This window comes from Aphelocoma coerulescens (genome assembly GCF_041296385.1).
Source record: "Aphelocoma coerulescens isolate FSJ_1873_10779 chromosome Z unlocalized genomic scaffold, UR_Acoe_1.0 ChrZ, whole genome shotgun sequence".
NCBI classification, from domain to species: Eukaryota; Metazoa; Chordata; class Aves; order Passeriformes; family Corvidae; genus Aphelocoma; species Aphelocoma coerulescens.
In genome coordinates, this window is record NW_027184085.1 from 13229959 (window position 1) to 13249491 (window position 19533).

General features: G+C 41.0%; 1 protein-coding gene across 2 annotated transcripts in view; it reads left to right on the forward strand.

The window, feature by feature from the left end:
• EGFLAM (EGF like, fibronectin type III and laminin G domains) overlaps positions 1-19533 on the forward strand; it is a 79180-nt gene that overhangs the window by 563 nt on the left and 59084 nt on the right. Inside the window, exons 2-4 of one of the 2 annotated variants that reach the window (XM_069001480.1) lie at positions 15763-15875; positions 17852-17935; positions 19027-19053. In XM_069001480.1, the coding sequence (XP_068857581.1) occupies positions 15763-15875; positions 17852-17935; positions 19027-19053 (224 nt within the window). The remainder of the gene's footprint in view (positions 1-15762; positions 15876-17851; positions 17936-19026; positions 19054-19533) is intronic. The other variant, XM_069001481.1, reaches the window with a different exon arrangement.

The window sequence follows — 19533 nt, forward strand, 5'->3', positions numbered from 1 at the left end:
AAATTGCGGGATCGGTGTACGACCCATTTTCTCCAACATCTTATACCCAGTGCCGGTGGGCGCACTCGAGTTACAGACCAGGACCAGTCTGCAGCTACTGCGGAAGAAATTGGGAAAGATTTTATCCGCTTTTCCCTGGATCCCGTTACCTGTGGTGCGGCGTGAGCAGAGTTAGAAGCCTGGTGAACCTCTAAGGCAGTCAGAGGTGACCTGTCGGGAAGGCCGTGCCGTGGCTGTGACATTTATGTGTGTGGCAGCGAATAATGTAAGACATAGAGTAGTAAATGTAAAAGAAAAATTACTAGAGAAGCAATGATTTTGTCCCAAAAATGTAGCTATTGTGTACCAAGTATGATGTGGTGAGCCTCCTGGTCCTCGCTGAGCACTATCTGTCCTGTGTGAGAGTTCCCACGGCTGTCGGCGGGAGGTTTGCGCGCTGATCAAGGAGGTCGTGCACGGTCCTTAGATGTTGAAAGTTAAAACCCTGAGTCTGAGCAGCTTTTACAGCCCTTTTACAGTCTGCAGCGTATGAAACAGTACGGTAAAATGTAAACAATGAGATGGGGACACAGTGCATGGTGAAGTTTGACATTCTGTGTACTTTACAAATTGAGGTGCTAAGAGAAGATAACTATGCCCGAGACTGTTTCCAACACTGGGACTATCCCGGAGTCTTTGTGACCAACACTGACTCTTATCACTGAGTTCACTGGGATCAGTTCAGTTGAAAATACAAAAAGTTTAGTAAGTTCATCTCACAAAGTGTTTGTAGCTTCAGATCCTTTTTGTATCTATCCCACAGTACTGAAAGATTTTTATTGCTGGTTTTTAGAATCACTATTGTGCGTTTTCTTGCTCATGAAAAGAAAACAAATGCCTGTACAGTTGGAAACTTAATACTTAAATAGAGCCTGAGCTTAAAACCCTTACTGGACAGATGGCTAATTTTACTGGTCTGACCTTGTCTCTTAGGGATCTAGTCCCATGATCCTTGGCTGTCATAATAGCCACCATTAAGTACTTGAGTAAATTAGGCAGACAGTCGTTGTGAATGAGATGATTAGTAGCTTGCATTAAAAATGCTGGATATGTGAAGTTGGGGAGAGAAATGTGTAAATATTTTTAAATAGTCCTTGACTGTAACATACTGGTGTACTTGCTTCCCCTATTCACAGCGGAATGGCAGTCCTGGGGAAAATGTATTTCTGTGCATTAAATTAAAACAGTCTAAAGCTTGGAAACTAATTGTAGTGTTGTGAAGGAAATGAATTAATATGTTAGTATTGTGTTTACCTTACTTTTGTTAGCACACATTTTATGTTAATTTTTTATAACATGCTTCAGATTCACTGATTCAATCATTCCTTTCTTGCTTCTTTTGCTGAATAAGAAGTAGTGAATTTTATTTGGCACAGTTTGTTCAAAATCTGTGCAAACATTTAAAAATTCACTTGTAGCAAGATGTGAAGAGGGAAATCCCCCAGACAGTTTGTGTGCAGTAGTATATATATGATTTAAATCCCATCTGCATTTTGCCAGGGGCTGTTGGAATTGAGAGCTTCCAAGAATCCCATGACTGGGTCCTTACAGTGAAATATTGCTCTCAAAACACTGAGAACAGGTGTAGTTCCAGGTAGCTGGAGCATCTCTGCCTGGTTCTGCAGCATATCATATGCTGGGCAGTTAAGAGTGGAAAAGAATAATCATTTACTCACACATCCATAATTACATATTCAATGAGTAAAGAAGAGATAAGATAGTAAAAAGTTCTTAAGGATTTTTTTTCTTTCATTTTGCCCTTTTAATGTGATAGAAGTGAGACCTGTACAGGAATTGTAACTGAGGTGAAAGCAAGAGATTATATCAAGAGAGAAGTCAAAAAAACAGTTCATAACAGAAGGTGACTTGGAGGTCCTGTGGGTCAAAAGAAAAAAGATAGGAAAATGCATCTCCATTTTTCCCAAGTTTCAGTTCAAGGTTTAGTTTACAAAGATCAGTTTTGTAATCCCAGGAAAGCAGCAAAGTGGGAAATCTGTGAAATTAAAAATATATAGTAAAATGGCCACAAATGCAACTTCTTAAATCAATCTTCAGGGGAAAAGGCTATAGTGCTCAAATACAAGACATCCTGATGACTGCTAAACTCATTTGAACATTTATTTACAGTTACATAAGACATTTTCTGGAGACAAGGAAACGGGATGACAGACTCTTTGGGAAGGGCTTAAAACAAATCCTTAGACACCATGTGGTGAATAGTATAGCTGGGAACAGATTAGCCTGGGATTCTCTGTATCTTGTACTCCCAGAAGCTGGCACTCATACTGCTGCTTTTACATTGTTTTCTTGCTTTTGCCTTCTGCAAAGACACAGGTTTTCACCATATCTGTTTCAAGTTTCAGCTGGTCGAAGATTAGAGAGTCTAAAACTAGCTCCCAATATGTTACACTGCTACTAATATGAACACAAAATTTAATTTTAATGGTTGTGTGATTTTAGAGAATTTTAGGGGAAAGAGCTGACCAGTCCTGTGGATGTTCATGGCATAAAGTTGTTGCACTGTATTGCATTGATGCTTCTTTAGTAACAGAATGCAAAATTCCAACTCCCTGTAGAATAATAAAATGGGTAAGTTTGTCTGCATGGAGAATAAAAATAATCATATCTGATGCTTAGGAATGCTTCTCCTTTTATAAATATATTATGCTTGCCAGTTAATATAAATAAAAAATTTGGCTTGTATCTCTTTCCCAGATGTCTGTAGCAGTAGACATCACCAGCTTTCTGTGTAAATGCTGGAGGAATCAGACCAGTTATGGTCTGAAGACTTTACAAGAGAGTAGCACTCAATATCAGGGCCAGATTTTCAAAAGAGTACAAATCCTTGGTCAGCACTACAGTAAGTTAGGTTTTTTTCCAAAGGATTTGGCACTAGGATACTTGAATTCTTCAGAAAATCTGACTATAATAAGAGCTGCTAGATATGGAACACTTTTGAAAGTCTAGCTATATTTATGTATCAAAACAGGTCAAACTGCCTTGAAATCAGGTCTGCAAATGTGAAAAATCCCACTCTTTGGGAAAGAAGGTGCATATTTGAGTTTTCAAATATTACAATTTTTTGGAACAACGATAGGATGAATTCTTATTCACTGTCATAATAAATGCCACACGTAAAGCATGCAGGGGTAAGTTTGATTTGCTGCTGAATGCAAAGTGTCTGAGAAGAGGAATGACTCTGAAGCTGAATGATTCCTAATGTGAGGGATGTAGAACTGTCAGAGTGCATATCTGTGAGCTAGAACTAATAAAGAAGATGTGAATGATTTATGTGGGGGAAGAGTAGTATCATCCTCTTATAGCTTCAAAAATGTCTTCAACACCAATAAAATCAAGCACTAATTATATATGTATTTGTTGTTTGTCACATTCAGGTGTAAGTTGCATCGCGACTTTATGTGACATTCTCATTTTGATTGGACTTGCTCTTGTACCTCTGGGGTCCATAGTCTGGTAAATCCTGAAAACTGATCATGCAGATATGAGCATTCCAGTAATACTCACCAGGGCAGCAATAGGAATGCAGTGAATTAGTCCACTTGAGCATGTTACTTTGTATGTCACTGTTACTCATTTTGAAGTATGTTTTCTGACTTTAGTTAGTCTCACAGCAAAATATCTTGTGCCCTTCCCACTATGAAATTGCCATCTTCCTTTGTAAAAGGAAACTTTCAGTAAATGTTTTTCCTGGGCACCATTTTGCCAATGCCAATGCCTGAAATGACTATTCAGACTTCCACCAGTATTCAGAAAGGTAAAAGTAACCAAGACATTTTAAATATTGATGGAATTATACCTATACCAGATACTGGGGTTCACAGTGATGCTTCGGAGATGAGGGGTTGTTTTGGAGTTAGGGCACTAGAGTGATCTTTGGGAAAGCTTTTTGCCTTGAGGCTGTCACAGACTGTCTTTGATGGCTTGCCAGTCCTTCAGAGACCAGATTTTCATTTTTTAAAATGGCATTGGAGTGGTTTTATGGTTTTATCCTTTTCCAACTATGCCACTTTAGACAGCAATTAGACTCCTGTAGGGTGCTCAGCACAGCTGTACCCCAATTTTAGTCAATGCTTCTAGGCTTTAGCTGAGTGATAATATGTAGGTGATTTTCTCAGTGTCTTCTAGTGTGCCTTGCAGAAAAAATAACTCTTTTTCTCTCATTGACACTGGACTAGACAGGACACAGCACTGTGTACTGTGTGCAGCTCATTAGGAGTGAACACATCCAACAATCAGACTCACTTTAAACTTAATGGCAGGGATTCTGAGTGTCAGTCACCCAAAAGGCACCCTGTGGAGCAGAATAGTACCTTGTCTTAAACCAGAAAATGTCAGTGCATGAATTCTCTTCAGTGCCCCTCAAACTCATTGATTAGCTGAGAGTATACTTGGACGTTTCTAACTCCTCAGATCATGCTTATATTGGGACTCAAATTTTTGCATGTTTCTGTTTATGCTCTTTTAATGTGGTTTTATTGAAAACAAAATTAATTTTAAAAAGGTGACTAATGTTGCTTCATATCCTCAAAGCAGGACTGATAGGACCATTTCACAACTTTCCCATCACAAGGAAATGAAACTCTAAAATGCTTATAGAAAGTTTTCCATATTAAAAAGTCATTAAATGATATTAAAGATACCTGTAATCTAAGGGAACAGCCATGAACAGGTCTTTGCAGAGTTTATTATTTCATTATTGAGTGTACGGTTGGGTGCCATATTTATCAGTGAATGTGCAATGGTGGTCTATGATCACATCACAAAAGACTTTCTAAATCACAGCACATGGGAGATTATGTTAGCTGTGTGACCTTGAATAAAATTTCTTAATTGTTTTCTGTGCAAACAAATGATCTATCTAAAAAAAAAATGCCACAAACCAAACAAATCCCCAAACCTGTTCATAACTAATTCCAACTGAAAGGAAATAAGTAAGGAAATAAGCCTTTTCAGTAAGGCTAGGCAAGATTTGATTTCTTTTTATTTTTTACTTTTAGTGAAGATGCTTACACATGAAAACTAAAGTAGTTATTTCATATAACATGACGATCCAAACCACAGCAAAAGATGAACATTACTTTTTTAGACTTTTCAGAGTCACTGAGCTGAGAACAAGCACAGCAGAATTCATCTTTGAAAGTAACTGCTTCAGGAGGGTATAAGCCACTGAAAATTGGAGGCTTAGGGGGAAAGCTCCAGGACAACCAGATGCCTTACTCAAATCTAGATAATGATACGGTGTGTGAGGATCCATAAAACTCTGCAGGTGAGAATTGTATACTGTGAAATACACCAAGTTCATGCCAGTTCTTCCACTGAGTGTTGTGTAGCTACACCCAGGAGTAAAGACTAATTTTGAGGAAAGTCCCTCAGGATATTGGCCTCTAATGAAAAAGGAATCCACACAATATTGACAAAGGGAGCCAGTTCTTCAAAAGAAAGAGGACAGCTATGTGGTCATGGGAGAAACCCTTTCCTCTGTTGGCTTGGATCCCTCTAGTTGGATAGCCAAAACACATTGGCTTTTCTTCTTAAAAAGATCTCTCACTCAGTTATTCTGGATAGTTTTTTAGAGGTAGGAAATATAAACCATATGCAGGTGCTAACATCTGAACCTGGCTTTCTGAGTGTATCCCCAAGTAGTGATAGGGTGTCTTTTCCCTTATATATGTTAACCTTACAGCTAATAAACACTTTTTATACAACAGTGCAGATAGAAGTCATGTCAAGAGCAGTTCTGAGAAATGGACACTGAGTGGTTCTGAGTTTCCCCACATCCTCAGAGGATAGTCAGTTCAGTCTAACTCGCACAGAAAGATCTCTGAAACTGGAAGAATCCCAACCCAGATTATTCTTCACACCTCGCTCAATTTTAAAAGTAGTTTAAAATTGCTGGCATCTATGAAAATGATGGTATACATCAATACCTATGTACATTTGGAACCTGCAAAATTGTCTTTCTAAAATGATGGGAAATGAACATCCTGTGAATGTTGATCATGCTTCTTTCAAATACAGAAATCATTCTGATCTTTCTGCTGTGCCAGAGGTATTGTTGCACATACAAAGTTTTAAATCAAGGCTGGCTTTGTGTTGCTGGCTCAAAAATCTTCTGATAAAAAATCCTAAGGGCAAAAATTATACAGTATTTCACTCAAGTTTAATTGCTTTTATGCATGAAAAATTTCAACTAGAATATCATTGTAGGAAAAAAGAAGCCAAACCCTGAACTAAACCTGTCAAACTGTAAATGATAGAAAGTACGTGTCTAGGACCAAAATTTTTGTGGTTTAATTAAAGATTGCAGAAGCCAGAAGCTGTTCCTTGGAACTGAAATGTGAGGTCTCCTTCATATTCTGCTTTCTAGACAATTACAGGAGAAGGTAACATGTTTCCAAAAATAAGCAGGCATTTTAAGAACATGACTATTTACAGGGATGTTGGCATTGCAGATGATACTCCAGCCATGCATGGAGATTGGTGTCCTGCTGGCATTTTTAGTTCCCGTTCCCATTTCATGGCGCTCTCATTCCATGTGAACCTGTGGTGTGCAGGTTGCTAATGTTGCCATCATAACTGATCAGTCACAATGGCAGAGTTGAACTTTGCAGCCAAGAACTGTTTCTCTGTCCAGGTGTGTGCCAAAGGACTCGCTCAGTAGGGTGAGATGGGGGCCTTCAGATATTCACCCCTGCAGAGCCATAGGATCATAGGATGGAAGAAGAAACCTGGAGAACATAAGCAATTCTTTCAGGGGCTTCTGGATAAAGAACAAGACAGCACCTAAAATGGGTTTAAAAGGGAAAAAAAAGCAAGCTGTTCAGACCAGCTGATGCCAAGTAAAGGGCATGGTTTGCATGAGGTAGGCCTGGTAAAGGTTTCGGTCAAAGGGTTGGACTCTACAGCCTGCAGAAGACAATGTGCCAGTGGAGCAGGGAATGCTTTGAGAGGATTAGCAAGCATTAGATACTAGCTGTGTGGACATCATAGCTGTGCCTGGGCCGTGTGCTATTTTTTTCCCCTATGTATTCGTTCTTTATGCTGTGATATATTTTCCACGTCTCACTGTCTCTTGCACCAAAGAGGGTTTTGTCAGTCTCCTGTCAGTCTCCCAGCTCTCACATCCTGCTGCTTGTTACTGGTTCTTTGAATACACAGGCCATGTCCCACACTAAATCAGTGCAGGGATTCAGGTTTAAAAACCAAAACTATTTCAGTCACTTAGTGGAGACAAAGAATTTCCTCTGGCTTTACTGATAGTGCTAGTGAATGGAGAGACTTGCTGACTGCAAAAAGTATTGAAATTATCCCATTTCTTATGGAGGAACTGAGTTGGGGAAGAATTTCCTACTCCTTGAGTAGATGTCAGATTTTTTTCCCTGACGTGGCCTTCAGCAGCCTTTAATAAAATCACAGTTGCAATTGAGCAGGTTAGGGTCACTGTGCAGTGGCAGCCCCAGTGGACGTGCTCTTCCACCATCCCAGAGTCCATTAGGAGGAGTGTTTCCTGGAGGTTGAGGGAGGTGATCTTTTCTCTCTACAGAGCACTCGTGGGACACACCTGCAGGACTGGGTCCAGTTCTGGGCTGCCCAGTAACAGAGGAAACATGGACATACTGGAACGAGTCCAGCAAAGGGCCACAAAGGTGAATAAATGGGAAGAGGTGAAGAAGAACAATGAAGCTTTGGAAGTAAAATACTTGTGGGAATCATACAAATGTATATAAATGATGGGGGAGTAATGAAGATGGAACTAGGCTTTTCTGAGTGGTGCCCTGTGACAGGGCTGGAGGCAATGGACACAAAGGGAAAGCAGGAAATTCCCCTTAACATGAGAAAATACTTTTTTACTGTGAGGGTGACTAAGAATTTAGCCTGAGATGTTGTGGAATTTCTGTCCTTGGAGATATTCAAACACCTTTAGGCAAAGCCTTGGGCAACCTGGTGCAGCTGAGCCTGCTCTGAGCAGGGATTCAGACCAGGTGATCTCCAAAGGTGCCTTTCAGTCTCACTCCCTCTGTGATTTTGCAGAGTGTCACAAGGATCTCCTGAAAATGTCTGTTTCAGCTCTCGGGTTCAGCTGCCTTTGAACTCTCCTCCACCCTGTCATGGACTGAAAACACCAACTGGACCAACTACTCTGCTTTCTACAGAGAAATGAGTTTTTGCTGGTGTTGTGATCAGTACAAAGTGTTTGGTGGGAGGTTGCTACCCTTTGTGTTTTCTATGAGGCCTGTGAGGCCTTTCTATGAGACCCTCAGGGATAACCAACCTGCACAATGATTTTTGTGATGCTTTCTGGGATGGGACCAGATCATTTGTATCCACAAATAATGAACTTCAAAACAATCACTCAGGACTTGGAGGGACTGTGTGAACCCAAATGCTGCATGTTGTGTCCTCCCCCTGCACATTTGTTGCCTGTCACCTGGTCAGCTTTGTCCTCTTTTATCTTTTTGCATGTGTGTACATAATGCACACACAATTGTCTGATTGTAATTTTTTTCTATCTGACCTTTTTTCAGGAAGCTCCCCTTGATTTTCTTTCCTTCACCAAGTAAGATGCTTCTTCAAGAGCTCTTTTGTTCTGGGTTTCAGCCAGAAAAAAAGGTGTAGTAGATAAAGCGAACAGATTAAGGGACATCAAGGAGAACACTTTTCAACTATCATGAACAACTTTGCCATGTGTTCCATTGAGATAATAAGATTTGGATAGAGATCACCTGAAAAATAAGTGATATTGATTGATGGGAAAATAAATTTTCAAGTTATTTATTTGGCAGTTTTACAATTTCACTGGCCTTTTTACTTTATATATATATAATGCAACTGTATTTTCTGATAATAAATATGAAGTCTTTCACATGGGGTTCTCTTATGTATTGTACCCATGTTATAAATGCTCAGAAAATGCAGCAGGGTGACATTTATCTTCACTTTTATTATTTAGTTTCAGAGCAGGAAGGCACAGTTTCCTTCATGTGCAGAGTTTCTCCTGCAGCTCACTGTGTGTGCCTCAGCCTGGCAGCCTGTGCCGACCCACCAGGCTGCCTGGCTGGGAAGCTGCTGCTTGATGCTGCCCATCAGCTGAGTGGCATTTTAAGTGATGGATGTTCACAGTGTAGACCCACTATAGGAAACCATGAAGGGACACAAGGTTGGAGGAGATGCCAGGATATGCCTCTGGCATGCTGGTTCCTAAGCAGCCCATCCCACTGATTACTAATGCCTATTACAGAGACATGGTAACATACTGCTGCTTGATTTCAGCTACCTTCTGGCACTTAAATGGTATCTCTGAGACACTTTTTAAAAAAATTATTTGAAAAGAGGTGAAGCAGCTGATGAGAAGGCAGGCCATGGCGGGGCAGGCAGTGTGCTGGCAGCAGGCAGGGCTAGCTGCAGCCTGCCAGTCACTGGACACATCCACTGGGACAAGGCAGGTTGAAGCCCAGACAGGAAATCCCAAGCCAGGAAAAATATTGAGCTTTGCATTTTCAAGCAGCTTTTAGGTTGGAGTAGGGAGGGGCGAGCCTAAGTGTCGTCCCTTCTCCAGGAATAGGAACCAGGCTACCGATTTCCTCTGCCAGGCCAAGGTGCTGCAGAGATGTCAGGAATTAGGACAGCCATGCCCCAGCACTGGGGCTTCAGTGGGCAAATCACAAGCCTGGTTTTAGGGGAGTGAGCGTTAGATTTTGACTCAGACTTCCAGAAATGCACTGGAAGTTATGCAAGTGAAGTGTCTTGGTGGGGGTTTTTACAGGCACCTATACTCCATTTACCCTGGAAGTGGAAAATGCTTCCATTAGGTGAAATACTTCACCAAGTTATCCAGGTGAAGATTCAGGGTATGCAGGTAGGCACTTGTGTGAATCAAACTGGCCTCTGAGAAGTAATTATTAAAAACACAAGCCTGTGAGAGTTACCTAGAGATTGCCCCATGTGCTCCTCTTGACTAGGCCAAGACATACAAAGTAGACTTTTGCTCAGAGATAAGATGTCCCCTGCTTTTTATAACCTTTAGCACTAGGAATTCTCCAAAAGTGAGTGCAGGGCATAACCATCCACAGCTAGAAATTTTATATATATATATATATATATCTTCAAAAATTTTTTTGTAAAAAGCAGTTACTCCTTTTCATTTTCACTCCTGGAAGCCAGTGTTGCAGTGTGAAGAGCTCCACTCCTCTCTCCTTCTCTTTTCTGCAGTTGGAGCCCTCCTGGGAGCAGAGCCTTGCTCCAGGAAGGAGGGTAAGGAGAGAACTGGGGCTTCCCATTGCTGCCTTTCTGTTCAGTGATCTGCAGGGCCAAGGTAAAGCAGGAAAAGCCACGGCAAAGTCACCAGTGACACTATGCCTGTTCATTCCTAATGGGATTCGCGGTGTTGCACTGCAGCTTAAGTTCTGAGCTCTGTCTCCTTCGTTACCCTTCCCTGGGCTATAAAAACCCCAGTGACAATCACCTCAGATGTCCCTGGGGCTGATAACAGATGCTATATAAGCATCAGAAAAACATCACGAGTCCAAGCCTGTTATTTATTAAAATGTTGAGGGATTTTTTTCATTGTGGTTTCTTTCGCAGTGTTTTTAAAGGACTAATAAAGGTCAGGTTAGTCTCGCCAAAGATTTGTGCATTGAGGTTTGGATCAAAAACAATGATGCCTCTCTAGGGCCAGGTTACCTGCCATCTCTGCTCTGGTACTCAGTGGGGCAGTGTCCAGATGATCCAGAGGATTTCCTTTTGTCAGGATCTGATGCAGTGGAAGGTGATTCATTCCGAGGAATGAATGTCAAGATTTTTTTGTGTGTGTGTGTGTGTGTATGTTTCTGCTTGGGGTGCACAACAAGGACAGGCTGGCTGAGATTTTCCAGTTTCAAGTCCTTGTCTTTTGTACTTGTTGTGGCTGTGAAATTCTTGCTCTCTTACGTACTGCTGCTGGGCAGTGGGAGCTGGAAAAGGCTTCAAAGAAATTTAAATATGGCATATTTTTTTCATTTAGAATTTCCTGAGCTTTTCAGTTTGTCATGTTGTCTTCCTTCCACTGTGGTGTTTGCATAACTTTTGGTCTGTAAAATAAGGGAAGCAAAAGACCTTATCACTGTTTATTGTTTTATAGATAAGAATTTCACCAGTATTTCAGTGAGAGAAGGACTGTTTCACCGCTAGGAGTGGGCAAGCTTTTTTGCCTCAAAAACAGCTATTACAATGATAAAATACTATTTTAATAAAACTCAGAGTGAGTTTTTTTATGAATTGGTGAACACAAATAATGTTCCGAGGTATTTCTGGAAAGTGTTTTGTTTTGAAAACTTCAATTTAGAATTTGTTTGAATTGTTTTTCTTGAGCTTTTTTATTCCTGTTTTCTTACATTGTGACATGTTAGTAGTGACAGCTGGCATTGCATCAACAAGTTTCACTTGTTTCATGGAACACAAATAGGAGACACATCAACCTGGAAAATAAGGAGCCCTTTAGTCAGTACCTCTTAGCCGTTATCCACAGAGATTTAAAAGTAAAATAGTGAAATGCTTATCTCCTTCCATTGGCGTATGCCCTGTCATTAAGAGTAGTACAGAAAATGTAGTATAAAGATTTTTATTTTCCAAACTACAAAGTAGTAAAGATGAAATTAACCACCTGTTTTCTCTTAAATGTATTACCATATTATTGAATGTGGATTTTGAGTTATTTAATATTATTTCAGGATCTGCAAGTACCTGTGACTACCTGCATGCCTTGATACAGCAAAAACACCTAAAAATAAAAGATTAAATTCAAAATATAATTAAAATTCTGAAAGAAAAATTTCTAACACAAATCCTTTCAGAGAGTCCATTCATCAGTATTTTAGATAAAAACTAGTTTTCAATCACTATTATTTTAAACTAATTTAAAATTTGAATCAGTTTTGAAATTTGCTCTAAAATAGTAGTACTAGTAGTACGTACTAATAGGGATGAGCTTTATCCAATTAATCCAAAGTGCTTCAAGTGTGAAGCTTGTGGACATTAGAAGTGTATTTGGTTTGAAGCAGCATTTTTTTTCTCATAACTGTTCATCACTGTAGTAAGATTTTGGTATCAGTCCATGACTAGAAGGAAGGAAGGAAGAACTGTGCCTACATATGCAGATTTTTTTCAGTAGCTGAAGGAAAGGATCAGGCTGAAGTGGCTGCTCCTGAGCCCTGCACAAGGCCAGCATGGGTGTCCTGGGAGCAGAGGGTAGATTCACTGGAAGTATTTCTATTGTGTACTCAAGGTAACTGCACAAAATCACAAGGGCAGACATGGAAGTGACATTTACGCTGGTGGATTCAGTGATGGCAAGGAGCATTCAGAGGCACTGGTATATGGAATCATAGAATGGTAGAAGGTTAAGGCGTTGAAGGGACCTTAAAGACCATCTAATCCCAATCCCTTTGCCATAGGGACACCTTCCACTAGACTGGATTGCTCAAGGCCTTATCCAACCTGGCCATGAACATTGCCAATGGTGGATGGTGTGGATGCACCATCCACAATCTCTCTGGGCAACCTGTGACAGTGCCTCACCACCCTCACAGCAAAGAATTTAATCTCTTCCTTACAGTAAAGGATAACTCCATTGCCTGGCCCAGGCCGGGGACCATTCCCAAGAGGCACACATTTAGCCTGTGGCCACCCTGATGGTAGCCCATGGGTGTTTAATATATGGGCAGAGACTGTTGTATGTAGCAGTGAGAGCCACAATGGAAGTGACACTTGTATTGATGGCATAAGCATTTTCACCATTTTTAATTTGTATTGCTTTTGTGAAGCAAAAATTAAAATAATGGTCATTATTTTGAAATGGCAAATTTTACTCCCTTTCAGGCAAAATTTACTCCATCTCAGGGAGAGTGCTTATGTATTCTTCAGCTCAGTTGGAGGCCTTGTTTGGTGACTTCTTTACTGGTTTGATGGTTTTTGCATGTTTTTAGAAATACAGAGTCAAAGACACGTATAAACGAGAAGGAAAGTAGCTGTAAGCAGAAAAGTAAACACAACATTGTCAGCTCAACATCGTTTACCTATGGCTAAATCCTCATTAAGTTGTGTTTGATATACTTTCACAATGTATAGTCATAATACATGTGAGAGTGCTCTCTCTTGATTAATGGCTTCTTTGCATGGCACTGGAGTCATTGCTTCCATTACCATAAAAGCATTTTGGACAATATCGAACTTTCTGTGCCTGATGGGCCAGAAAGGAGAATGACTGTGTTTGTACAAAACATGTTTAAATTTATTGTTTATATAAATTGGATCCTTGTCCTTTATGATCAGAGCAAATCTCCATGCCTTCTTAGGTATTCACTGGACCCAGCTGCAGAGGACATTGGCAGGGGGATCATTACTGAGGCAGATCTTCAGAGCATGCACAAGTAGTGGATATGTCTCACCCCTTTGTCTGCAGATTCCCAATCCACAGGCTTCAGAGTAGGTTCTGTTGTGGTTTTGCACTGTGCGTGGTGCTACCAGGTTAACAGAGAGTTCACACTGAGTTTTGAGAAGATGTATTTCTGACCCCAATTGTAGGAGAAACTACAAATACCCCAAGAATTTTACCCTTGAAAACTCTTTATTATTTTTAATAGTCTAAACATGACATCTGACATAAAGACATAAATGTTTAGACCAGTGTCAATCTCTGTTTTTAGTGTGCCTAATACATGATGCTCTGTAAAATCATTCAAAATACGTTAAGCTCACATTTATCTCAAAATGGTTTGTCAGTAGAGCAGTGACAAGTGTTGCAGCAGTTGTGATCAGCTGACAAACTGCTTTGATATGGTTGCTCAAAAGCCATGGCATCTCCTGCAGCACAGTGCCTTAAACCTGCTTGTGTCAGATCCTGCCATCACTTCACCATGGTTGTGAAGGGGAAGTTCAGTCCAGAAATGGACATTTTTTACTTTCTGCTGGTCTGTGTGAAATTCAGACCCTGACAACCAGAAGTGACTCTGAATCCCCAGACGCACATCACTGAGCTGTCAGGCCAGGAGTGGTGACAGCAGAGGACCGTGGGACTGCCATGCTGCATGAGATACTCCTCTCTGCCTTGCCCTCTATTCTCCCCAGGAAATAACTCTGTGCATGGGTCACAGCTGCCACTGGCTTTCTTTGTCCTCTTGGCTCCTGGTTTGGGCATGAGGCAGCAGGTCCCCAGCAGGGTGACTGCCATGTGCCTGCTTGTGACATGGCTTTGTCACAGAGAGGGCAGGATGCAGTGGTGTGGTGAGCTCTGGCCATCATCTGAGGCTGCTTGTAAAGACAGTGCTAAGGCTGATGGTTCCCAAGCATGTATCCAGCCATATCCCTGTTGTGTTAGGGGAATTCCCTAACTTCTAGGGAGAATTAAACAAGGAGGATAGAAATACAGGCCTCTCTGGCTCCTTGCTCTTGTTTTCCCTGGCTTAGGCCAGGGCTTTATATTTACTCCACAGTGACAATTTATAGGCCAGTGTAGCTGAGGTCAATTTTGGCTCTCTGTGTCTCTTTCATCATCTGCATCCTGGAGATAGTAGTGTTTTCTAGGGCTGGGTGAATAATTCATTATGTGGCTCCTTATTAAACAGATGTTGCCTCTCTGTTTGCAGATAGTCTGCAAATGGATTGCATTTTGTTCAAATTTATTTGTTGTTCCAAATTATTCACCAAATACTTTCAGTAAATAATGTTATTGGCCTATAGTGCATTCAGAATATGAATTCGAAGCCTGCCTTACATGACTATTTGTCATTGCTGGTTAAAATTTGTTATTTCAGCAACTGTGCCTTCCAGCAAACTTGCCTCATAGAGCTTCCCCAGAAAGTAACACAAGGATGGTATGAATATGTTAAGAGTGAATGTTTAGGGGGTATTCTTTCTTCATTACTACTAATGCAGCTGAAATGCTAATCTGTCTCACTGGGTGTTGTGGATATTGGAAAGATGTTTTCTGAATGTAAAATGCTTCTAAAGTGGACACTGATACCCCAGCCCTGGCTGCTCATCCCTGCCACTCCTTTAGGTAGCAGGTGGTGTGTGGTTCCAGCTACTGCTGAGTGCAGGGCAGGAGGTGAGCTTAGGAGGTGGCACATGCTGTGTTCAGAGCCCCTGGGCCAAGCAGGAATCCATTGGACTAAGTCCCTCCCTGCTAATGAAGAAAATGGGTGAGGGCCCAGGGAACATGGCATGGTTTGGCTCTCATCCACACAGTTGAACTCCTTTCCTTCCCCAAAGATGTCCATACTGACTTACAGATGTGGTGGGTGAGCTGTGCCGTCCTCCAGAACGCTCTGGGGAGGCCTTTCCAGTAGTCAGTTGTACAGCCACAGACTGTACAAGCAGTATGAATGTGTGAATGTCCCTGTGTTTGGGTCCTGGGTAGTACCCAGCATTTCAGGAACACATTTAAAGCCTATGAGTTGCTCAATTGCTTGAAGTACTGGGTACTCCTGAGCTGAGCAACAGCTTGCCCATTTAGAAGAGGAGATGTCCTCCTTTGCTCCCCCTCTCCTGGTGTTCCACTGCTACCTTGGAAGTTAGAACTGGAGAGGGAAAAGGGAAAAGTAAAATCTGAGTAGCTGATAGCTTGGAATGAGGGCAGCACAGGCCTACTTTCAAAGCCATACCTGCCACGTAGCTACAGGAGAGGGTTTTTGTCCTATGACTCCTTATACAATGCCATTTTGTTTTTAGCAGATAGGCTGGGGCCTCCTTTGGATATTCTCCTGGATTCACTGAACTGCACAGCGTTCAGCGTGCAATGGAAGATGCCAAAGCAGCACTCAAGCACCATCACGGGGTACACGGTAAGTGATGCTCCCTGCTGCTGCCTCAGCCTGCACACACAGAAACCAGTGGGACAGCCCCTTCTCCTAACACACAGTGCCACTTCCCAGAAAGTGGCCAGGGGACAGTGGGCTTGAGTGGATTGAACTGTAACCTTAAAAAACAAGCCGTTCGTGTTTTAGAAACAAGCTATGATGGGAATTTGGGTTGGATGCCAAGGGCCTGCAGTGGATGTAGATTGCTTTCCTGCAACTGTTGTGGTTTTCCTGCAAAGCTCTCAGTGCTCTCTGCAGCTGATAAAACAGTAAGGTAGAGCAGAACAGGTCAATATTACACTGTGCAAATGAGGGCCATCCAGCTCCTTTGACTTCTACATCCAGCCTGACGATTACTTTAGCATATGTTTTCAACTTTAGAATATGTTTTCAAACTAAGCCTCTAAAACTTCCCAGACTGGTAGCAGGTACAATGGAAGGAGTCACTTTCATGGAGTCTCTTCCTGGATAGGTACTGTACTGCATAGAATCCCTGGGAAACCACCAACAGCCTTAAATATCAAAAGGACTTTGTTTTATTCCCCCCTACCTCAGAAGTCAGTTTCTGTTAAAGAAGCTGAGTGATTTTCCTGTTGTACTCAGCAATTTTATAGGGAAGCCTCTGACCCCCATCAAGGCTCTGCCATGTTACCTTCTGACTATATGGCAAAACAGAATGGCTAAGCTAAACGGGTTACTATGTTTTAGTGTTCAAGAAGAAAAACAATGAGCACTAACATGCCATTCGTTCATTTTTGTTAGGTCTTGCTTTAACAGGTATTCCATGGCAATGAAACTCAGTCCCAAAACGGAAGTTTTAGTCAGTGGGAAATTAGCACCAAAGATGCGAGATGTTGACTAGAATGTATTGCTTTCACCTTCAACAAAAAAAAAAAACAAATAGCAGTTGATCTTACTAGCATTTTCTATGGAGGGATTTGAAATTTCCAGGAATAAAATACCCAAAATTCAGTTTTATGTAAAAAGGGGGGAAGTAGAATACCACTGAATACCTTTATTATTAATGTACACTAAAAGGGTGAGACAATTCCGTGCAACAGGTATTTCTGGTACACATGCTCCTTTATCCCACAGTCTTGTAAATCACACAAGTGCAGCCCAGCTGCAGAGTTGATTTTGTTGTTATGAAAGTCCTCTGAACTAGAATATAGTAGTCTAAAACTCCAAAATTCACTGGCTGTGGCCAGGACCTGTCTCAGGTGGGCTCTGTGTAGCTGGGTCCATCCTTCTCTGTGAAAACAGAGGTGTGGTGAGTAAGTGTCTTAAGTTGTAAACAGTTTTCACTTTTCATGCACGCAGATGGAGCATCTGAGCTCCACTTCTTTTTTTAACCCTTGAGCTGGTGTGTGGCATGATAATAAAACTGATGACAAGCAGCATCAATAGTGTTGAACCTAAAACATTTTCACTGTAGTATCTTGACCCTCTGGCATCTCTGGTTCTCTGTGCATGGGAAAGCAGATTCTCTGTCTCATTAGTCTCCAGTACATGGCAACAGACATGGAGAGACATTTTACGATAGAGCAATTTTTATAATGTCATAATCATGTAATGTTCACATCTTCCTTACATGAAGTAAGGTGTCTAAGTGGTGCAGACTGGTCCCACAACTCTTTAGCTGTCCATGCTGACCACAGACAAATGATGCACAATGAAAATAGTCAGCTCAGGTCTGCACTACAAACCCTACAACTGCGTTTCACATTAGATAAGTGTATACACTTTGTGATGGTGTCCTTTGGTCACACTGACAACTTCTAGCAAATATGTAAGGAATATTAAATATTAATATTACCTTTTCCTGCATTTGAAAAGGTAAGAGATCATGGGCTCAGATGCTGTCCTCAGAGTGAGAATGGTGCACTGGTGCACTCATTCTTAAGAAACTCTGAAACACTGAGTTATTGCTTTAACTGGTTTGACTGTATCTTCTTCCCAAGGTCTTTTACTCAGAAGTTGAAGGTGACAAAGCAGTTAAACAGCTCTCACATGATGTACCCCTGAGTTTGGATATGATTAGCATGGTGAGTATTGCTTTTCATCAACAATCAGAGCACTGGAGCAGAACATGCAAGTGGAAACTTGCAATCCAAGCCCCAGATCTGCTCGGGGTGTTGAGCAAAAGGAAATCACAATGTTTTTCTGTTTGCATGATGCACTTTTGCTCCTTCTTGTCTGACTGTTTTATCATGTAAAACTATTGGGACTTGCTCTCAGCTTCCAAGTACTGACCTTTGACATCTACTAAAATAGAACTTTTAATCTTGAATGTACATTTTCTGTGCATTTTCATACATGGAAGGGGTGGAGCTGTGCAAGTCTATGCACAGTTAGAGAGAGTTGCACTATCAGTGTATGTGTATTGCAGTGTCTGATACAGCTGTGTGAGTTAAAGAGTGTTTATGCTTCTGTGTGGGACTGTGGCCTTCTGAAGTATGGCTGCTTTAGTTGCAGTTCTGCAAGTTCATATTCTAGAAGATTCCCCTAGATGCTGGTGTTTATTTTGTTCTTGAATACACTAGTTTTTCTTATTGCTCTCAATTTGTTTCTTTAAGTTATGTTTTTCTTTTATATCTCCTTTGTATTCTTGCTTTGGGGCTTTTTTTCATTTGCCCCTTTTCTTTCCTTCTTCCTTTTTTCTGCCCCACTTCCTCACTAGAAGTTTGAGTGAGGAGGATGCTCAAATTTCCTGCAGTTTTCCATCACTCTGGTTGTCAGTTCTGACTTCTGCAGGATTCTGGGATCACAGTGAATGAAACAATATTGCTGTCATGATATATAATTTCTTTATTTATGCATTATTTTCTCCCTTCTTATCTTTATCTCTGTATTCCTCTCTCACCTTTTTTTTTCCTAAAACCCATTCTTACTAGTAGTGCCAAGAAAGATCAAACAGTACACTGTTTTTTTATCTTAATCCTAACAGCAGTACTTTTTAATCACTGGGAGAGGAGAGTCTGTATCCCAGTATTCATGCAGATGATTAACAGCCACATAGACTACTACATGCTGCAGCATATAGGTCTTGTTTTAATTCGTGACCCATTATTTATGTACTTTTGCTGCCACTTTTTATTATGTTAGTTCTTAACAAGTCCTATTTGCTTTTTCCCAGGGTCAGCTTGAAGGACAAGCAATTTTTGTAAGTATTGCTTCACATGAAACTTGGTCACAGATGTGCTTTAAAATGAAATTCAATGTTTCTGACTTGGTCTTTCCACAAACTCACACACAAAAGTTCATCTCAAATGTTGATTCTATGTAGCACTATGTAGCACAGGACCTTTCATGGTCAAAATGTAGCAAATAGTAGCCCCAAAAAGCTCAAAATCCACAGGTGAACAAGGCGGACATGTGTAGGAAAAGTAGCTCCCTTTTTAGCAATGGACATACCTTTTTCTCAGTCATCAGAGGTATTTAGGGATGTCTTGTATTGATGGAGTATATTTGTGCAAAAAATGAGATATATCCAGGCAGGGAGGATTTAAAGATGATGGGGACAGTCAAGTAGTCAGACAGACAGTAAAAGGGAAGAACAAAGTCTGGCAGTTGGAGAGGAGATGAAGAGGGAAAAATCTGAGCCAGTCCAGAGAGAGCCAAGAAGGAGGAAGAGCACAGGAAG